At 41.0% G+C, this 17,263-nt stretch overlaps 1 protein-coding gene across 2 annotated transcripts in view; it reads right to left on the reverse strand.

The window, feature by feature from the left end:
• Window positions 1-3,773: 3,773 nt before the first annotated feature.
• glu (structural maintenance of chromosomes 4-like protein gluon) overlaps window positions 3,774-17,263 on the reverse strand; it is a 33,661-nt gene continuing 20,171 nt past the window's right edge. For both annotated transcript variants that reach the window (XM_067082628.1, XM_067082629.1), the window contains 6 exons: window positions 9,008-9,175; window positions 8,385-8,558; window positions 7,056-7,244; window positions 6,223-6,455; window positions 5,851-6,034; window positions 3,774-4,114 (listed from right to left, as the gene is read on the reverse strand). In XM_067082628.1, coding sequence (XP_066938729.1) covers window positions 3,890-4,114; window positions 5,851-6,034; window positions 6,223-6,455; window positions 7,056-7,244; window positions 8,385-8,558; window positions 9,008-9,175 — 1,173 coding nt within the window. In that variant the 3' untranslated portion in view covers window positions 3,774-3,889. The remainder of the gene's footprint in view (window positions 4,115-5,850; window positions 6,035-6,222; window positions 6,456-7,055; window positions 7,245-8,384; window positions 8,559-9,007; window positions 9,176-17,263) is intronic.

The raw sequence follows: 17,263 nt of genomic DNA on the forward strand, positions 1-17,263 counted from the left end.
ACTAAAAATGGAGCACCTGGAGTGAGTTCCTGCATTGGTCTTAAAATAAATACTTTCCCTAGGGAGACCTTGCACCTCAATTTTACTCGATCAGATGGGAACGCAACAGATTAAAATAACTGGAGCTGAGGAGAGGGAATGTTACAGTCTATGAGTAGGTAACAGCTAAAGTTATTGGAACAGCAACTGGAAGGGGCAGGCATCCAAAAGTTCAACCACAGAAACAGGTGCAGCAGTATGAGAATGATCATAACCAAAGCAGCAACAGGTGCCAGAACAAATGATGTAAGCCTGACCAAAACAGCAACCATAAAAAGGCTGCTGGATAAAATGTGGCAATGGAAGCCTGAAGCATTGGCTGTGTGGCAGTCTTACAGACATTGACTGAACATTGTAAATGTCTTCTGCAGAGCAGGTGCCAATGCAACATCATCAGGATGGGGTAGTGGACACAAAAGGCAGTACAGAGCTGCATTTACAGAACAGGCAATTTTCCATAGGGATAGCAAACATGGCCAGTGTAACAGGCTGTACAGGGACCATGTGCGCCGGAATAGGTGTGGCTGGCAATACAGATGAGTAGAAAAAAGAATAGCATATACACCAAGCAGGACAGGAACAAGTCCAAGAACAAATGAAGCTACAGCTGCCTTTACAGTAAGCAACAGAGGAGCTGTATATGAAGGAGATTCTTCGCAATGCTGTCCTTCAATGGTTTTCTCTTCGAGTAGTTGCACCTCCTAAGATCAAGGATCAGATATTCATTACATTTCATAATTTTCTTTCACTCTGAGATGTAATCCAGTTTGTTCACCTCCATAGATTCACACAACTTCACCTTAGATAATTTCACTTACAATGCTACTGTTAAGATCTCAAGATCTGCTCCAACTTTGACCAGCACCTTAACTTCAGGTTAAATATCTTTCATCCATGACAGCTTGCAAGGCTGTCCTCATCTCTCTGGCCAAATAATTGCATCACAAGCTTCTGCACCTGAGAACTGTCTTCCTTATTTCCTTAAGCTTTTATAGTTTGTTCTTACCATTTCCAAACAGGGCTCTAGTCTAAACTATGACCCCTGTTCCCCTTGGCATGTCAGGATTTTTTTTACTGTTCTTTACTAAGGAGTTCACTTGTCTCTTTAGGTCCTTTTCACTTTTTTTTTTTTTTGTGTCCTTCCTGTCTTTGCTGCTATTCAGGATAAACACAGTGCCCTTCTAACCAAATGCCATGGCTGTCAGAGCTGGACTAGACGAGTCAAAGCACTTTTTAGTTAAAAGGAACTCGAGGAACATTTGCATATGAACCTGCCTACTAATTTTTTTTTTTTACATTAGAATCGTATTTCGGATTCTTGCACAACAAACAAATAAGTTATAAGTAATGGATTTGTTTTCAAAAATAATAAAAAATTAAATGTTTTATTACACTAAAGAGCATGGTTATTACCAACACCCGGGCATCTTCTCTGAGGCTTAGATGATTCATGGGTTTGCATTTTCTGGGAATGGAAAAAAACACACAAAGCACAATATAATACAGAACCACACGAACAAGAGTGAAAAACCAGAATGCCAAGGCATTAAATGGGCAGGAAGTGCAAAAAACAACTGGCTTCTCAGCGAGAAAGACAGCACTTGTCTTGCTTGGAAGGCAGTTAAGAGAGAATTGCAGTGTCACAGCAGCCACTAGGGGAAAACAAGGTCAGGCTCCGCCCACCTCTTTCCCCGCTGGCTACCTCCCGTTGCCACTAAAACCTTGTGCTACTCATAACCAGACTCCAGCTAAGTGCTTGAGAAAATCCCCTTATGTTAAGACCTCAGGTTTGTTAGTTATGAAAGATACAAACTGATTAAAATTTTGTCATGTTTTTAAGGCACTTAGCACTAGACATGAGTTTTATCTGCACTGTTGTATCTTATCAAGTGTTATAATTCCACATATCTATAGCAGATATTTAAATATTAAATGCTGACCACTCTGGTAAAATTTCTTTAAAGATTCATTTCCAAAATTTAGCATTCAGTGTCAACTGAAATTAAGGCGTTCACATTCACTGTTAATGAATTACAAATTATACACATGGAAACTGTGTCATGTAGCATATTCAAGTCCATGGGTCAAACAAGATTCTAATTTCCTAGGAAGGGGATAGAGATGTCAATTCACAACACATGGTGCACTGTAAATTACTGCAACTCTTCAAGCCCCTAGCTGCACCCAGCTTTTAGCCAAATACTTTACCTACATTCCAACATCTCTTCAATCTTATTGTCCAGCCTCTTTAACCATCACTTTTTAGTGCACCTGTGAGTGTGTATTCCAGTTTCACTTTTGGATTCTTGTGCGTCAACTCCTTTTAGTTTCTTGATCTCTTTTTCTTGGAATGCTGAATGACAGAAGAGCCTGGTGTTTAGCTTTATGGGCTAAATTTTAAAATTCATTCACCAGCTTTAATTTTTACTCTTAAGATCTCAATTCCTTAAAACCTAGCATTTGTTAAAAACAAGATTTCAAGTGATGCATAATCACTTATGGGAACAGCTACACTTCAAAGGGACATAGCAGTTGCAGCTTTGTCCACATCCCCATCTCCTAAAACAGAGCACCTACACAAGTAGGGGTCTATCTTTCAGCATTTGTAACACTTCACATAATTTGTAAGAATATTTACGTTACCAGTTTTTGAAGTTTTTCCGTGATTCAGGAGCACTTGTGTTCATTAAAAATTATGGCGTTTTGTCATTTACAACCAGTGGTTAGGTTAAACTACATTGAGATAAATCACTACCTTCAATCACACCAAACACAGAGATACTGTACCAGATATCACCAAGACTACTGTCCAGCAATACTGACAAAAGATGAGGAAGTGGATTAGCTGGCCCTTACAATTTATAAACCAAAAATTGTCAGTTTCAGTTAACGTGACCACCAAGATCAAATTTAGATCTTTTCCCTAAAGACTGTTGTTCTATCAATTTCAATACTTTGTATTCTTTACTTATCTGCAAATAAAAGAACATGTAAAACAGTGTATTTATGTATCAAAACACTCTTTATAAGAGCAAAATACAAAATATAAAAATATAAGGGGATTTTAAAGTAACTACAACGCAAAAGTTCACACCGGGATGCATATTCCATAAAACAATTTAAGTGTAATTGTCAAAAGATAGCAATGATTAACTAACATTCAAGTTGTGAAAACTACATCAAGATGTAAACTCTCATGAACTAACAAACATCAAGATGGTCTAGCCATATGTTTATCATTTCAATTCTGTAACTGGACAGCTTTGACCTACTGTAAACCTGTTACTAGAACTTAATTTTGGGAAAGCGCTATAATACTTAAGTATGAATTTCTGTATACTGTAAATGAAAATGGCAGCACTAGCAGTTGGTGTAGTTCCAAAGGCTAAAATTATCTTTAAATTAAGCTAGCTACATTACTCTACACAATGCCCAGACAACTGAGCACAGGGAATTTTGTGAATTAGATGGCAGCAAGAAAACTAACCCCTGGTAAGTCTAATTTATCCGTTTCAACAAAGAACAGGATAAAATAAGGGTGTCCTCAAGTCTACTGTTAAAAGTTATACAATTTAAGCATATATTGCACCTTTTCTATAATCACCATTCTACTACATGCAGAACTACAAATCTGTACTTGTGGAACTACAATGGAATCTACATTAATATGGTATATACAGTAATATGAAAATAAAATTAACATGAAAACCATGTTCCAAAAAATGACACGAAGATAAAAGTCAAATATTTATTATGTCTATACATCATGAAAATGAAAAACTACAAAACTATACACTATAAGGAAAATTCAGTTATACAACTATACAGTTAAAATTTATCTTTCTAATAACTACCCTCTACTTTCAGTTAAAACAGGAGGAACAATTGCTGTCTGGTTCAAGGCACCATTTGTTTTCTCATTAGTTGGTCCTGCTGCATTTACATACTTATTTGGGTTAATGGTGACGGACTTAGTGGCATTGTATGTCTTGTAAATTCCTACCAGTCTATCTGCCAGTTCAAACATTTGCGAACGCAAGGAGATGATGATGAATTGGGCATTCCTGGTACGCTCCTAAAAGAGAGGACATATATGAGTAATAATAATAATAATAATAATAATAATAAAAAACATTAAACAACACAAATAAATTAAAGTTTGAATAAATTGAAGGAATTAAGAATATCTATCTTGTTAATATTCAAATACTTGTACTTAAATGATAAATAATATGACAGCACATTCTAAACTCAGATGACTGATGAGACAACCCTGACAAGTATTGATATTGTAGAGGTATGAGACTAAAATAAAATTGATGTTTTTATACAAATCCATTACTTCATATTAGCCTAATCTGTGGTAGCAGCAGTACTCAAATGTCCCAGACAAAGACAAATGTAACATGTCTTGAGGCTATCCTGACAAGAGATCAGGATGCAGGCAGGGTCTTGATAGCATGCTCATGGGTTAATGCAGCAATAGGTTAAAAGGCATAGTGATGGATAACACCAGATATTTCCTAAAGGTCAAAGGATGGTTTATGAGGATGAAACGGGTGATGAATGTAGCCATTCCCCTCCTTTTCCAGGTTGAGAAGGCTTCACGGGCTGCCACTACAAAGTCAAATAAATATGAATCCATGTACCTATAGACTGTGTCTTTCAAGACAAACTTAACGAATGCAGATGTGGGGGGACTTCCAGTAGTTAACATGCGTTAACTTGAGAAGCAACAGAAGCCGCAAAGGCCTTAACATAAATTGTAATATGGATGCACGAAACTCAAAGGTAGACATATAGGCACCAACAATTACTTTCCTCAGCCAAATACAATGAAATTTAACAGAACACTCCTTTCTAAACTCTGAAGTCTTTTCAAGGTAACATCTTATGGCTCTGACAGGGTAAAGGAAGATTTTCCTTGCTAGATAGCTGCACACGTAATGCTGGTACATCAAATATGTCATGAAATCAAGCACATCAGACAGACTAATACTCTGCTTGCTGTTTGGTGAGTAAGAATCCGTTGGATTAGGCATGGGGCTTACTCAAACTCCGAACAGATGCTAAAGTTAAAAGGAGAGCTATCTTCATGTCTAAGTTCCTTAGAATGACAACCCAAAGGGATCAAAGACATCACTAAAAATACAAAAAGGACAAGGGCTTCATGGATCTTAGGACACCCTCCCTTTAAAACACTTTGGCATATGTTGTAAAACATTTTGATGAATCCAAATTAATGCCTATGGACTCAAAGGAAACAAGATTAAAATTTGCTGAAAGCTCCAATAAAATTAACTACCGATCTGTAAAAAGTTGACTTTTTGTTCCCCTAAAGCAAACCATATTGCTCTGTGACTAAAAATGATATAATAGTTTTCTTCTTCAAAATAGGGGTGCATCTTCTGTGGCCCTGGATATAATATACCTACAAATTACAGCACTAAAATTTATATCTACTAAGTTTATCAATGTCCATCTATTGCTACTCATATTTACAATGCTATTGTTTCCTATAGCATTTTCTTATTAACATACTATTAAGCAAATGCTGAGGCAAAATTAGTGTTTCCACAAGCACTAGTTATGCATGGGCTACACAGCTAGACAATTCTAAAGGAGAAATTGTATTAAAACTGTACAAATTACATGAAATAACGAAGTACAGTGTCATTACAATATGTCACAACAGTCATGCTCTGTAAAGTATTATACACAACATTATTTTACCATCCTAGACCAGAAAGTATCCCAGATGTAAAGTGATGCATAACAGTACAAAATTGTGTACAAACTCAAATAACTCACCTTGATATAATTGCCAACAATGGATACGTTTTTGAAGTCCAAAGCAGCATCAATTTCATCCATGACATAGAGTGGTGTCGGCTTGTAATAATGAAGTGCAAATACCAATGCAAGTGATGACAAGGTTTTCTCACCACCAGACAGATTTGTGATGTTCTTCCAAGATTTTTTAGGAGGACGAACACTGAGGAAAAATGTTGATTACTGGCAAAATTTCTTAATAGCTCTTTCACTATTTATACTCACACCATTATGAAAAACGCATCAAAAACTGTTGGTAATCTTAAAACTAAAAGTAAACTGAAAATTACGACAAAATTAATGAGATGACAAATACCAATGGCTCACAGTTAACTGTAAATCTTATCTTACCTGAAAACTATTCCCTCACTAAATGGATCTAAAGAGTCGACCAATTCCAGCTCTGCATCACCTCCCAGAGTGATCATCTGATACATTTCTTTCAATTTGTTAGAAATAATTGTAAAACCAGCCATGAATTCATTTAAGCGCTGTTTTCGTAAATCTTCATGGTACTTTCGCTGCTCATCTCTTTTTCCTGTGATTTCATCTAACTCTGCTACACGTTGCAAGTAAATTTCTTCCTGTAAAAAAAAATGTAAAAATTTTATGTGCATTTTATCAACTGCTATTCACATAAATTTGAGTATTATACCTGTATATGTAAAAGCATGGAGATAAATGCATCTCTCTCCTTCTATCCATAACTACACATTCACAAGTTAAATTTTATGTGCATTTTATCAACTACTATTCACATAAATCTGAGTATTATATATGTAAAAGCATGGAGGTAAATGCATCTCTCTCCTTCTATCCATAACTACACATTCACATAAGATGTAAGAAAGCAAAGCATAAAATAAATAAAAAAAAATACATAAAACAGAAAAGGACAAGAGAAGATTAATACAGCAGATGATTAGAACACATGAGTCAATAATTCATCATACAGAGGGCAAATATCAAGCATACAGACGCATAAAAAGGATGAAGTACACAAATATACTCAATAATGGGTAGTGGTTTATAGCCTTTCATGAGCTCACCCTCACTATCCCACACAATCACAGCAGTTTTAGTATATACCTTCTTAAAATCAAGGTTAAGGATCTGGGGGAGCTGTAAGCCTACACCATGGGACATGACTGTCAGTCAAATAAACAATCAGAAAAATATCTTACCTTTTTGCGGTACTCTTGAACAGCTGCTAAATTAGGTTTGGATTGAGCAAGTTTATCTTCCAAGACAGTTATTTGATATTTCAATTGCTTTATATCAATTTCATCAAGGGCAGCTTCATCTAATACTGCCAATTCACCTTCCTCATTATCCTTTTCAAGGGGGATCTCAGATAGTTCTAAGCGATTCATCTGTTGGAGAGACACAAAATACAAATAAATCCAGTATGAAAATAGCCCTGTCAAGGTGTAAGTCTTGATAACATGGTATACTAAGCACTCATTAGTAGTAATTCAAGAGTGTATTTTTACTCATTGCTTCCAAGTAAGGGGACATAGTTGAACTAAGTTCATTGTAGCAGAGCCTCTACTATATGAGTCTGGAGAAGTTCAAGTTTTTGTCAGAGTTAAATATAGGATACACAAGGTAGGCAAAGGACATAGGTGCATGTAATGACAGAAAAGGTACCGACTCCCTCAGTCACTTCTCAAACACCACTTCACTATTATATGCTTGCATTAATAAAAATCAAGAGTTTATTTGTATGGAATGAAATATAAAATTTAGGCCAAAGGCCACGTGTTGAATGAAGTTATTCAGAGCTGAAAGGGAAATGGAGAGTAAAAAGGTTTAAATGTGTATCAGGAGAAAAACCTTGCAGTTGCACTGTGAAACAATGTAGTTAAGAGTGGGTGGAAAGTAAGATGGAAGAGAATATGAAGGGATGTCCAGTTAAAAGAATGAAATGGGTTGCAGCTAGGGGCTAAAGGGACTCTGCTAAGAACCTCAAGTAATGCCTACAGCGCAATGCGTGAGGTGCACTGAGGGCACTACCCCACTATGGAGAGGGTTTAATTTTTTCGAGCGGGAAAAAAATTAGGACTGGGCAGTCAAGTATTGCAGTGTCTTTTATGTTAATGCATACTCGAAGGCGAAAGCAAAAATGCAAAAATTTTCAAGTCGTGAGAAAAAATCTGAATATTGACCATTTGTGATTCCAATGACATTATCCTGTTTCTTCATCTGTTTCTTTACAAAATTTTCTGCTAAATTTGAGTCCCTTTTCCCTTTTCTTTTTGTTTTCCATGTATGAACATATTTCAATAAACTAGATATTCAGCTTCAAAATGATAAAAAAAAACAGTTTTAATACCACCAAACATGAACTCGCAGTAAGCAATGCACGAAATGCAATGCTAAACAAGTTCACAGCAAGCAATAAAAGAAAACAATACTATGCTCACAACCTGTCCATGTGTGATTTGCCAAATGAATTTCACGAACCCCCCTAAATCTCAGTTAAAAGCAACTTAAAATTTTCAAATACTCACCAATTTCTTCCAGTGTGCCATTTTTGCTTTGTTTTCCTTGATAATGCCATCATACTTTTCCAATTCTTGGTCAATTTCAATCCGGCTTGCCTTAATTTTGTTTTCTTTTTTGACAATCTCTTCATGCTCAGCTTTCAGTTCAGTCAATTGTTCACTAAGCTCCAACTCCTCTTGCTGTTAAAGACAATTATTAATTGACAATTATACAGACAACTCAATCACAAACATTGCAAGCTGAACTGTATTCATTACAGCACCTAGAAAATTAAAGGTCAACAGCTGAACCTCTCAAGAAAATTTCCCAAACATATACCAATTTACATACAGTATCTATAAGGATGGTTCATCACCTACATATCAACCTCTCCTACAAACTGCTATCTTGCACACATTCACTTTTCCTGGATACTAAAGGCCTTCCATTCCAACATGTCTTCCACGCAACATTTTTATTCCCAGACTACCACACTTTCAAGGTCTGGTATCAAGAACTATATTTCAAACACCATTGGCAGTCAGATTTCCTTACCAGTATAGTTAAGGAAGATAAACTACGCTATAATAATGGCTATAAAAAATCTCAAGCCTAAGCAAGTAATATATAAATAAAAATTATAACTTACAGTCACTTCCTGCAAGTTTTTTAAAACCAAACTTGCTGCATCTTCAATAGCTTGCCTTTTCTCTTGCATTCCCTTGAGTTCATCTTCTAATTCCTTAACTTCAGATTCCATGGTAGCGATCTTCTCTTCTGTCTTCTGGGTGTTACGTTTAGCCGTCTTAATCGCTACCTGAAACGGATTGTCATAATGAAAAACTGGAAATAACATGACAGTATAATGTCTACTCATGAACCCAGACTAAGGGAAGATGACCCTATGCTGATATAAAACTGTCAGATTTTACTGTTTATTCTAGCTTCTGTTGTATGTCATTTCACTTCTTTTAATCTACAATTTTTATTATTTTATCCACTACTTCTTTACTAATGTTTTTATTCAGTATACTTTGCTTCATGATACTTCCTGAAATAATTTCTAAATGCTTTTCATCTACTGTTTGGCAGATCATTTGTCAAAAATATTTGAAAATCTTATCTTTATCTACCTACAGACATTTCTAATGACTTACAGACTTGTGTTTTCCGTCTTATCAAATTACAAATTTTGAATATATCTCAGCATTCTGGTTTTTTAATTACCGGTGTATGAGGTGAATTTTCTAAATAGAGGATGTCATCAGTTTTCCATATCCACCTTTGTTCTTTGTTTTAATGATTTTGCTGTGTTAACTCAATATTTTCCATATCTAAATTTGATAGCATTTTAAAATAATTTTGCTGTTGGTTACTTCATACTATTTCAACTGTCTCTTTACATCTAGGATAACAAGACCTGCAAGAGTTATCAGGGATTATTGATTTATCAGATCTGGATTAATGAGGTTACATTATGCACATAAAAATGATATTTTTATAATAAAATAAAGTTTGTTCATACTTACCTGGCAGATATATATATAGCTGTATTCTCCGAAGGGACCGACAGAAATTCAAAAACTTACGGCACACGCAGTTGGGCCAGGTGGTTAGTACCCATTCCCGCCGCTGGGAGGCGGGTATCAGGAACCATTCCCATTTTCTATTCAGATTTTCTAGAATCTAGAACTACTGTCTCCTGAGGGGAGGAGGGTGGGTACTATGATTACATATATCTGCCAGGTAAGTATGAACAAACTTTATTTTATTATAAAATATCATTTTGTTCACGACACTTACCTGACAGATATATATATAGCTGAATCCCACCATTTTAGATGGGAAGAGACAGAATAGGATTTAGGAAACAATTATATGTAGGCGATTGACGCCTTGGTTCCTTACCTGTTAGCATTGCTGACTTCGTGATTACTGTCACCCAAGTCTGCTTTTGCTTTACTAGAGACTCCAGCGAGGTAGGGACCTATAAAGCTGGTGAAATCTAGATGATCTGTCAACAGGGGCGAGACCACAATGTGACTAGACCATATGACCTTACTGTGAGGGCAAGCGACAAACCAAACAACCACCTGACCAAGCCTAGTTACGTCATGAATTCATAACATAAACTAAGGACTGGGACGACCACCACCGGTGGAGACACAACAACCATAAAAACAACACCACTAGAAAATTTAAAGAAAACACACCTAACCAAAATTAAAGGAGAGGATGAGAGTCGCTTTCTGTCCCCAAGATCGTATTTGCGGAAACGTAAGGCCCTAGCGCACAGCAATTCTCGTAGGACGTCTTTACTTCAGTAAGATAATGCGAAGCAAAGACAGAATTGCTTCGCCAAAAAGTGGCACCCAGAATGTCATTGAGAGACAGGTTTTTCTGGAAAGCCACTGAGGTAGCAATGGCTCTCACTTCGTGAGCCTTAACTTTCAAAGGTCTCAAATCCTCGTCTTGAACACTGGAATGGGCATCTATGATGGTGCTTCTTAAAAAGAACGCCAGAGCATTCTTAGAGAGAGGTATATCAGGCCTCTTAACCAAGCACCATAGATTGTTAGAAGGACCTCTACAATTCTGGGTCCTCTGTAAGTAAAATTTCAGAGCCCTGACAGGGCACAAGGTTCTCTCCGGTTCTTGTCCAGTGATGTCCATCAAGCCCTTAATTTCGAAGGACCTGGGCCAAGGGAAGACGGGTTTTCATTCTTTTGCAAGAAACATAGGGCTCAGAGAGCAGACAGCATCAAGGCCTCTAAAACCTATAATCTTGCTGATCGCCTGAAGTTCACTAACTCTCTTAGTGTCGCCAGAGCAGTTAGGAAAATAGTTTTCTTGGTTACGTCCTTGAAGGAAGCAGAATGTAAAGGTTCAAATCTTTTAGACATAAGGAATTTTAGAACAACATCTAAATTCCACGAAGGTAACTTAGGGAGGGCTACCTTAGAAGTCTCAAAAGACCTTAGGAGATCATGAAGGTCTTTGTTGTCCGATAAGTCAAGGCCTCTATGCCTAAAGACCGCTGACAGCATGCTTCTGTAGCCTTTGATGGTAGGTACTGCCAGCTTTAATTCCTTCCTCAAATAAAAAAGAAAGTCTGCTATCTGGGACACAGAGGTTGTGGTAGAGGAAATTCCCTTAAGTTTGCACCACTTCCTAAAAATGATCCACTTCGACTGGTACACTGCACTGGAGGAGGCTCTCCTGGCGTTGGCGATCGCCTTAGCCACTGGTCTAGAAAAACCCCTCGCTCTGAGCAACTTTTCGATAGTCTGAATGCAGTCAGACTCAGAGCGGGAAGGTTTTTGTGGTACCTTTCGAAGTGGGGTTGTTTGAGAAGATCTATTCTCATGGGAAGCGTTCTTGGAAAATCCACTAAGAATGTCATGATCTCTGTGAACCACTCAGCTGAAGGCCAAAAGGGGGCGATTAACGTCATTCTCGCCCCTTCTGAGGCTACAAACTTCCTGATAACTTCCCCCAGAATCTTGAATGGGGGAAAGGCATACAGGTCCAGACCCTTCCAGTCCCAAAGAAAGGCATCTACTGCTATTGCCCCCGGGTCGAGCACGGGAGAGCAGTAAAGAGGCAGCCTTGTGGTCCTTGACGTTGCAAAGAGGTCCACCAGGGGACGCCCCCAAAGCTTCCAAAGCTCCTGACACACTTCTGCGTGCAGAGTCCACTCTGTCGGCAGAAGTTGACGCTGCCGACTGAGAAGGTCTGCGCGTACATTCTCGACCCCTGCTACGAAGCGCGTGAGAATTGTAACTTGACGAGAATATGCCCACAGCAGGATCTCTTTTGCAATCAGGAACAGGGACCGAGAATGAGTACCTCCTTGTTTCTTGAGGTACGCCAGGGCCGTGGTGTTGTCTGAGTTGATTTGAACCACTCGGCCTGCAACTTGATTTTCGAAGAACTGAAGAGCTAAGAGAATCGCTCCCAGTTCTTTTAGATTGATGTGCCAGGACACCTGTTCCCCCTTCCAGGTGCCTGACACTTCCTCCCCCCAGTGTTGCTCCCCATCCCGACGTGGACGCGTCGGAAAACAACACTAGGTCGGGGTTCTGAAGAGAGAGAGAGACCCCTTCTGCCAATTTTACGGGATCGAGCCACCACCGTAGATGGTCCTTGACAGAGAGAGAGATCTTGAGAGACTCCTCTAGATCCTCCGTGTTCGTCCAGTTGTCCGCAAGGAAAAACTGGAGGGGCCTGAGATGCAACCTCCCCAGGGAAACAAACTTCTCTAGCGATGAAATGGTCCCCAGCAGACTCATCCATTCCCTTACCGAGCATGTTTCTTTCCCCAGGAAGGCCGAAACTTTTTCGAAGCAGTGCTGCTGACGTTCCTGGGATGGAAAAGCTCGAAAAGCCACTGAATCCATCTGAATCCCCAGGTAAAGAATGGACTGAGAAGGGATCAGATGTGACTTCTCTAAATTCACAAGAAGTCTCAGGGACTTCATCAGCTCCAATGTTGAATGTAAGTCCTCCAGACACTTTTCTTTCGAAGAAGCTCGTATGAGCCAGTTGTCCAGATAGAGCGACATCCTTATGCCCGCAAGGTGAAGCCACCGGGCAACGTTCCTCATCAGGACTGTGAAAACCATAGGAGCCGTACTCAGTCCGAAACAGAGAGCTCTGAACTGGTACACTCATCCCCCCAGGACAAACCTCAAAAACTTTCTCGACCGAGGATGAATGGGGACATGAAAATAGGCGTCCTGGAGATCCAGAGAGACCATCCAATCGCCTGGTCTTAACGCATTTATAACAGACTGAGACGTCTCCATTTTGAACTTCTCCTTGATGACAAAATGGTTCAGTCTGCTGACGTCCAGGACTGGTCTCCACCCCCCTGACTGTTTTGGAACCAAGAAGAGACGATTGTAGAAACCTGGAGACTCCAAATCCAGGACTCGCTCTATGGCTTTCTTCTCGAGCATTTGTTCCAGCAGATCGAAAAGAATCTGTTGCTTCTCTGGGCGGTAAGAGGGCGACAGATCCCTGGGAGTTGAGGACAGGGGGTCGAGGAACGGGATCCTGTAACCTTTGTCGATTACACTGAGGACCAGGAGTCCGCCCTCTTACTCTCAAGCTTCGAAAACAAGAGAAGCCTGGCTCTACTGGTGTCTGGAGGTTTGGCGAGTCATTTCTTGCCCCTTGGGTTAGAAGGGCTCCGCCTCTGGAGAGGCCTCTTCCTCGAGAAAAGGATCTTGAGGAGGAAGATTTGCCACGAAAGGGCTTCTGCCTCTTGGAGGCTAGTCCCTGCGATGACGTAGACGGGACATTAGGACGTCTGGAAGACTGCGCAAGGAGGTCCTGAGTAGCCTTCTCCTTAAGGCTGGAGGCGAGATCCTTGACTAGTGGCTGGGGGAAGAGATGGCTAGACAGAGGGGCGAAAAGCAATTCCGCCCTCTGAACAGGAGAAACCGACTTCACTGCAAAATTGCAGTATAAAGCCCTCTTCTTCAAGAGGGTCGTACCAAAATGAGAAGCCAGTTCATCCGCACCATCTCTGACGGCCTTGTCCATGCAAGACAGCACACTGGACAGCTCCCCCAGAGAGATAGAGTCTGGACTCCGAGTCCTCAAGTCCAAGGCCCCCAAGCACCAATCTAAAAAGTTGAAGACCTCCATAGTCCTGAAGAGGCCTTTAAGATGGTGGTCAGTCTCAGAAAGCGTCCAGGTCACCTTAGCTGAAGAAAGGAGAGCCCTCCTCGAAGCGTCGACGAGACTCGCGAAGTCGCCTTGGGAAGAAGAAGGGACCCTGGAACCAATTTCTTCTCCCGTCTCGTACCAAATTCCAGCTTTCCTGCACAATCTAGACGGGGGTAGAGCAAAGGAAGATTTGCCTTGAGATTTCCTATCTTCCATCCAAGAGTTCTTTCTTGAAGGCTTTTCTAGTAGCGAGCGAAGTCTTCATCTGCAGGAAGCCGGGCGATTTCCTCACCTTCGAAGAAGCTAACTGCGAAGGGGGGGATAGAGGAGCAGAAGGCTGAAATTTATCAGGAAATAATTCCTTCAGCATACTGGCCAAAACCTGATAGTCGGAAAAAGACGACAAAGGGGGCTGTTCCTGCTCTGCAGGGTCCGACTCCTGAGACAAACCTCCCTCTTCGATGGGAGCGACAGGAGAGCCTTCCGGGATTTGAGGAAGACTAAGACCTTTAGATCCGATTCGGCAAAGAGACCTCTTCTTGTGCGAAGAAGCAGAAGAACACTCCGGAGCGTCCCGCACAGAAGCGTCCTGACGAGTGTCCTGCCTCGCAAGCTGCCGAGCATCCTGATGAGCGTCCTGCAGTGAGTCTAGACGGGATGGGAGAGAAGCGTCCTGGTGAGCGTCCTGAAGAGCGTGATGAGAAGCAAGACGAGCGTCCTGTCGAACGTCTTGCCGCGAATCCCTACGAGCGGCTAGCTGAGCTGCAAGAGGGGCGTCCTGAGCAGCCAGAGAAAAATCAGGAACAGCAGCCTGAGGAGCGTCACGACGAGGCAAGGAAAGCCGACGATCCGACGAACGATGAGGACGACTAGGAGAACTCGCAGGAGAGAGAGACAAACGAAGAGCAGGAGAGGAAGACCTCTTAGACCTCTTAACTGGCAGCGTCAAATCTTTGCGGCGCCTACGAGGCTCAGACTCCTTTGCAGCGAGAAGGGAAGCCAACTGCCGCTGCATGCTCTGGAGAAGACGCTTTGAAGGAGAAGAATCCCTCTCAGGAGAAGGGCTGCTCTTATGAGAAGAAGAGGGGGAAGGAGACGTCCTCCTCCTTCTACCATGGCTGACGACAGCTCTCTTCTTGGGGCGGCTGGGACGCTCAAAAACGTCCTCCTCAGAAGAAGTCCTGGTCCTCTTCTGCGGCGGCAACTCGTGCAACCAGTCAGGTGAAGAAACTAGCGCACGAGAAAGAGGAGGAGAAGCGTCCTCCTCTGCGAAGCTCCTCTTGAAAGAACGAGAGTCCACCCGAGAACACTACCCCTTGCGTGAAGAGGGCGCCTCGGAGGACGAGAAGCAATCCTTAAGGACTCATGCGCGAGCACGATCCTTGGCAGCCTGGGAAACGTCAACATGGCCTGCCGAAGGGACGCCAGATCGGTGGGGGGTCCCCGTAACCCTCTTGCGGCTTTCGACATGCCCACTCCCTAAGTCCTGGGAGTTCGGCAGAGGTCCAGGCCTAGAGGCATTATAGGGCCGATCTGACGCCCCCTCCACAACACTAGGGGGATCACTGCACTTCACTACACTCTCAATAGCCAGCACTTTCGACTCCAAGGCACGAATGGAGTTCAAAATCTGCGCAAGGGCATTACCTTCCGCAGACGCAATCACAGGGTTTGAAGGCGACTCTACAGGGAAAGGTGAAGCATTAGTAGGATTAACAGGTGACAAATTAATACCCTGACTCCCACCAGCAGACACACTCCTGGAGGAAGACCTCCTGATACGGTCACGCTCTAACTTGCGTATGTAAGAGTCGTAAGCCTTCCAATCAGAATCAGGCAAAGACTCACGCTCCTTGCAGCGATCATCCAACAAACAGACATGCTCCCTACATCTCATGCATACTGTGTGAGGGTCTACCGAAGCTTTCGGTAGCCTCACCTTACACTCCTTCACAACACACACCCTGAAACTAGCAGAACTAGAACCAGACATCTTGTTCAAGAAAAGCCAAAACCAAAATCAAAACAGTCCACAGAAGCGTATGCCTATCCACAAATCCAAAGTCAAAAACCAAAAGACAATCAGAATACTCAGTGGGAAAGTTTCCGAAACCATCAGCGACGGAGGTATTGACAACAGGTGTTGACAATACCGGCGACAGAGAAAATCTGAATAGAAAATGGGAATGGTTCCTGATACCCGCCTCCCAGCGGCGGGAATGGGTACTAACCACCTGGCCCAACTGCGCAGCCGTAAGTTTTGAATTTCTGTCGGTCCCTTCGGAGAATACAGCTATATATATATCTGTCAGGTAAGTGTCGTGAACAAAATAACATATACATCACCTGCAAGCAAAACAAAAAGTATACAATAACTGATCAAACTGATACCACCTGACCACTTGATTACAAACTAAAACATTACCACAAAGACAAAATTCCACCAAAGACGCAAGTTAAAAGTTGTCACCTGAAACCTATAGAGAATTATCCTTCCCTCTAACAAAAAAATTACTTTAAAATAGCAGTCCTAGATGGCTACAGTAATGCTATAACAAAACCCACCACACTCCTCAAAATGTACATTTATGAAAATGCATGAACACTCTTAATAAAATAATTGATTTCAATGCTCAACAGAAATTTAGCTAAGTATAACTTCAACAATGCAACAAAGAAAGAATTTCACAATTATACAGTACCTGGTTGTTTTAATGGCAAGTCTGTTTTCTACTTTCTCACTTGCAGGCAGCTCAAGTGAGTTTCCTGCCCTTCTTTTCTTTACCCTACAAAATTGTGGGGAAGTTGGGAGGGGGAGGGAGGGATCATGAATGTGTGGTAGGTTCAGCATTATTATTTAAAAAATAGATGAAACCTAATCACATGGAACAAGCATACAGGGGCCATTGATTTGAATTCACGCTTCCAAAGAGTGTTGGTTTCAACCTCCCAACGCGACCCCACACTGCAACAGTAACAGATCATGATACAGAGCCGGTGATTTTTCATTGCCCTGGGGGAGACACAAACCCGTGGCATCTGAGTGGTATGCCACAACACTAACCACTATATGAATTAAATAACTTCATTATGGAAATTCCTATTTTTTTTTTTTATAAAACTTACCAATGAGTTATCTATATGCAGACATGAATATTCATCTTCCTCTGACTCAAGGGTTACTGTCTGCCTCAGGAATATCTGACTGAGCTTATTGTTTCAATACCAG

This window comes from Macrobrachium rosenbergii, chromosome 39, assembly GCF_040412425.1.
Source record: "Macrobrachium rosenbergii isolate ZJJX-2024 chromosome 39, ASM4041242v1, whole genome shotgun sequence".
Taxonomy (NCBI): Eukaryota; Metazoa; Arthropoda; class Malacostraca; order Decapoda; family Palaemonidae; genus Macrobrachium; species Macrobrachium rosenbergii.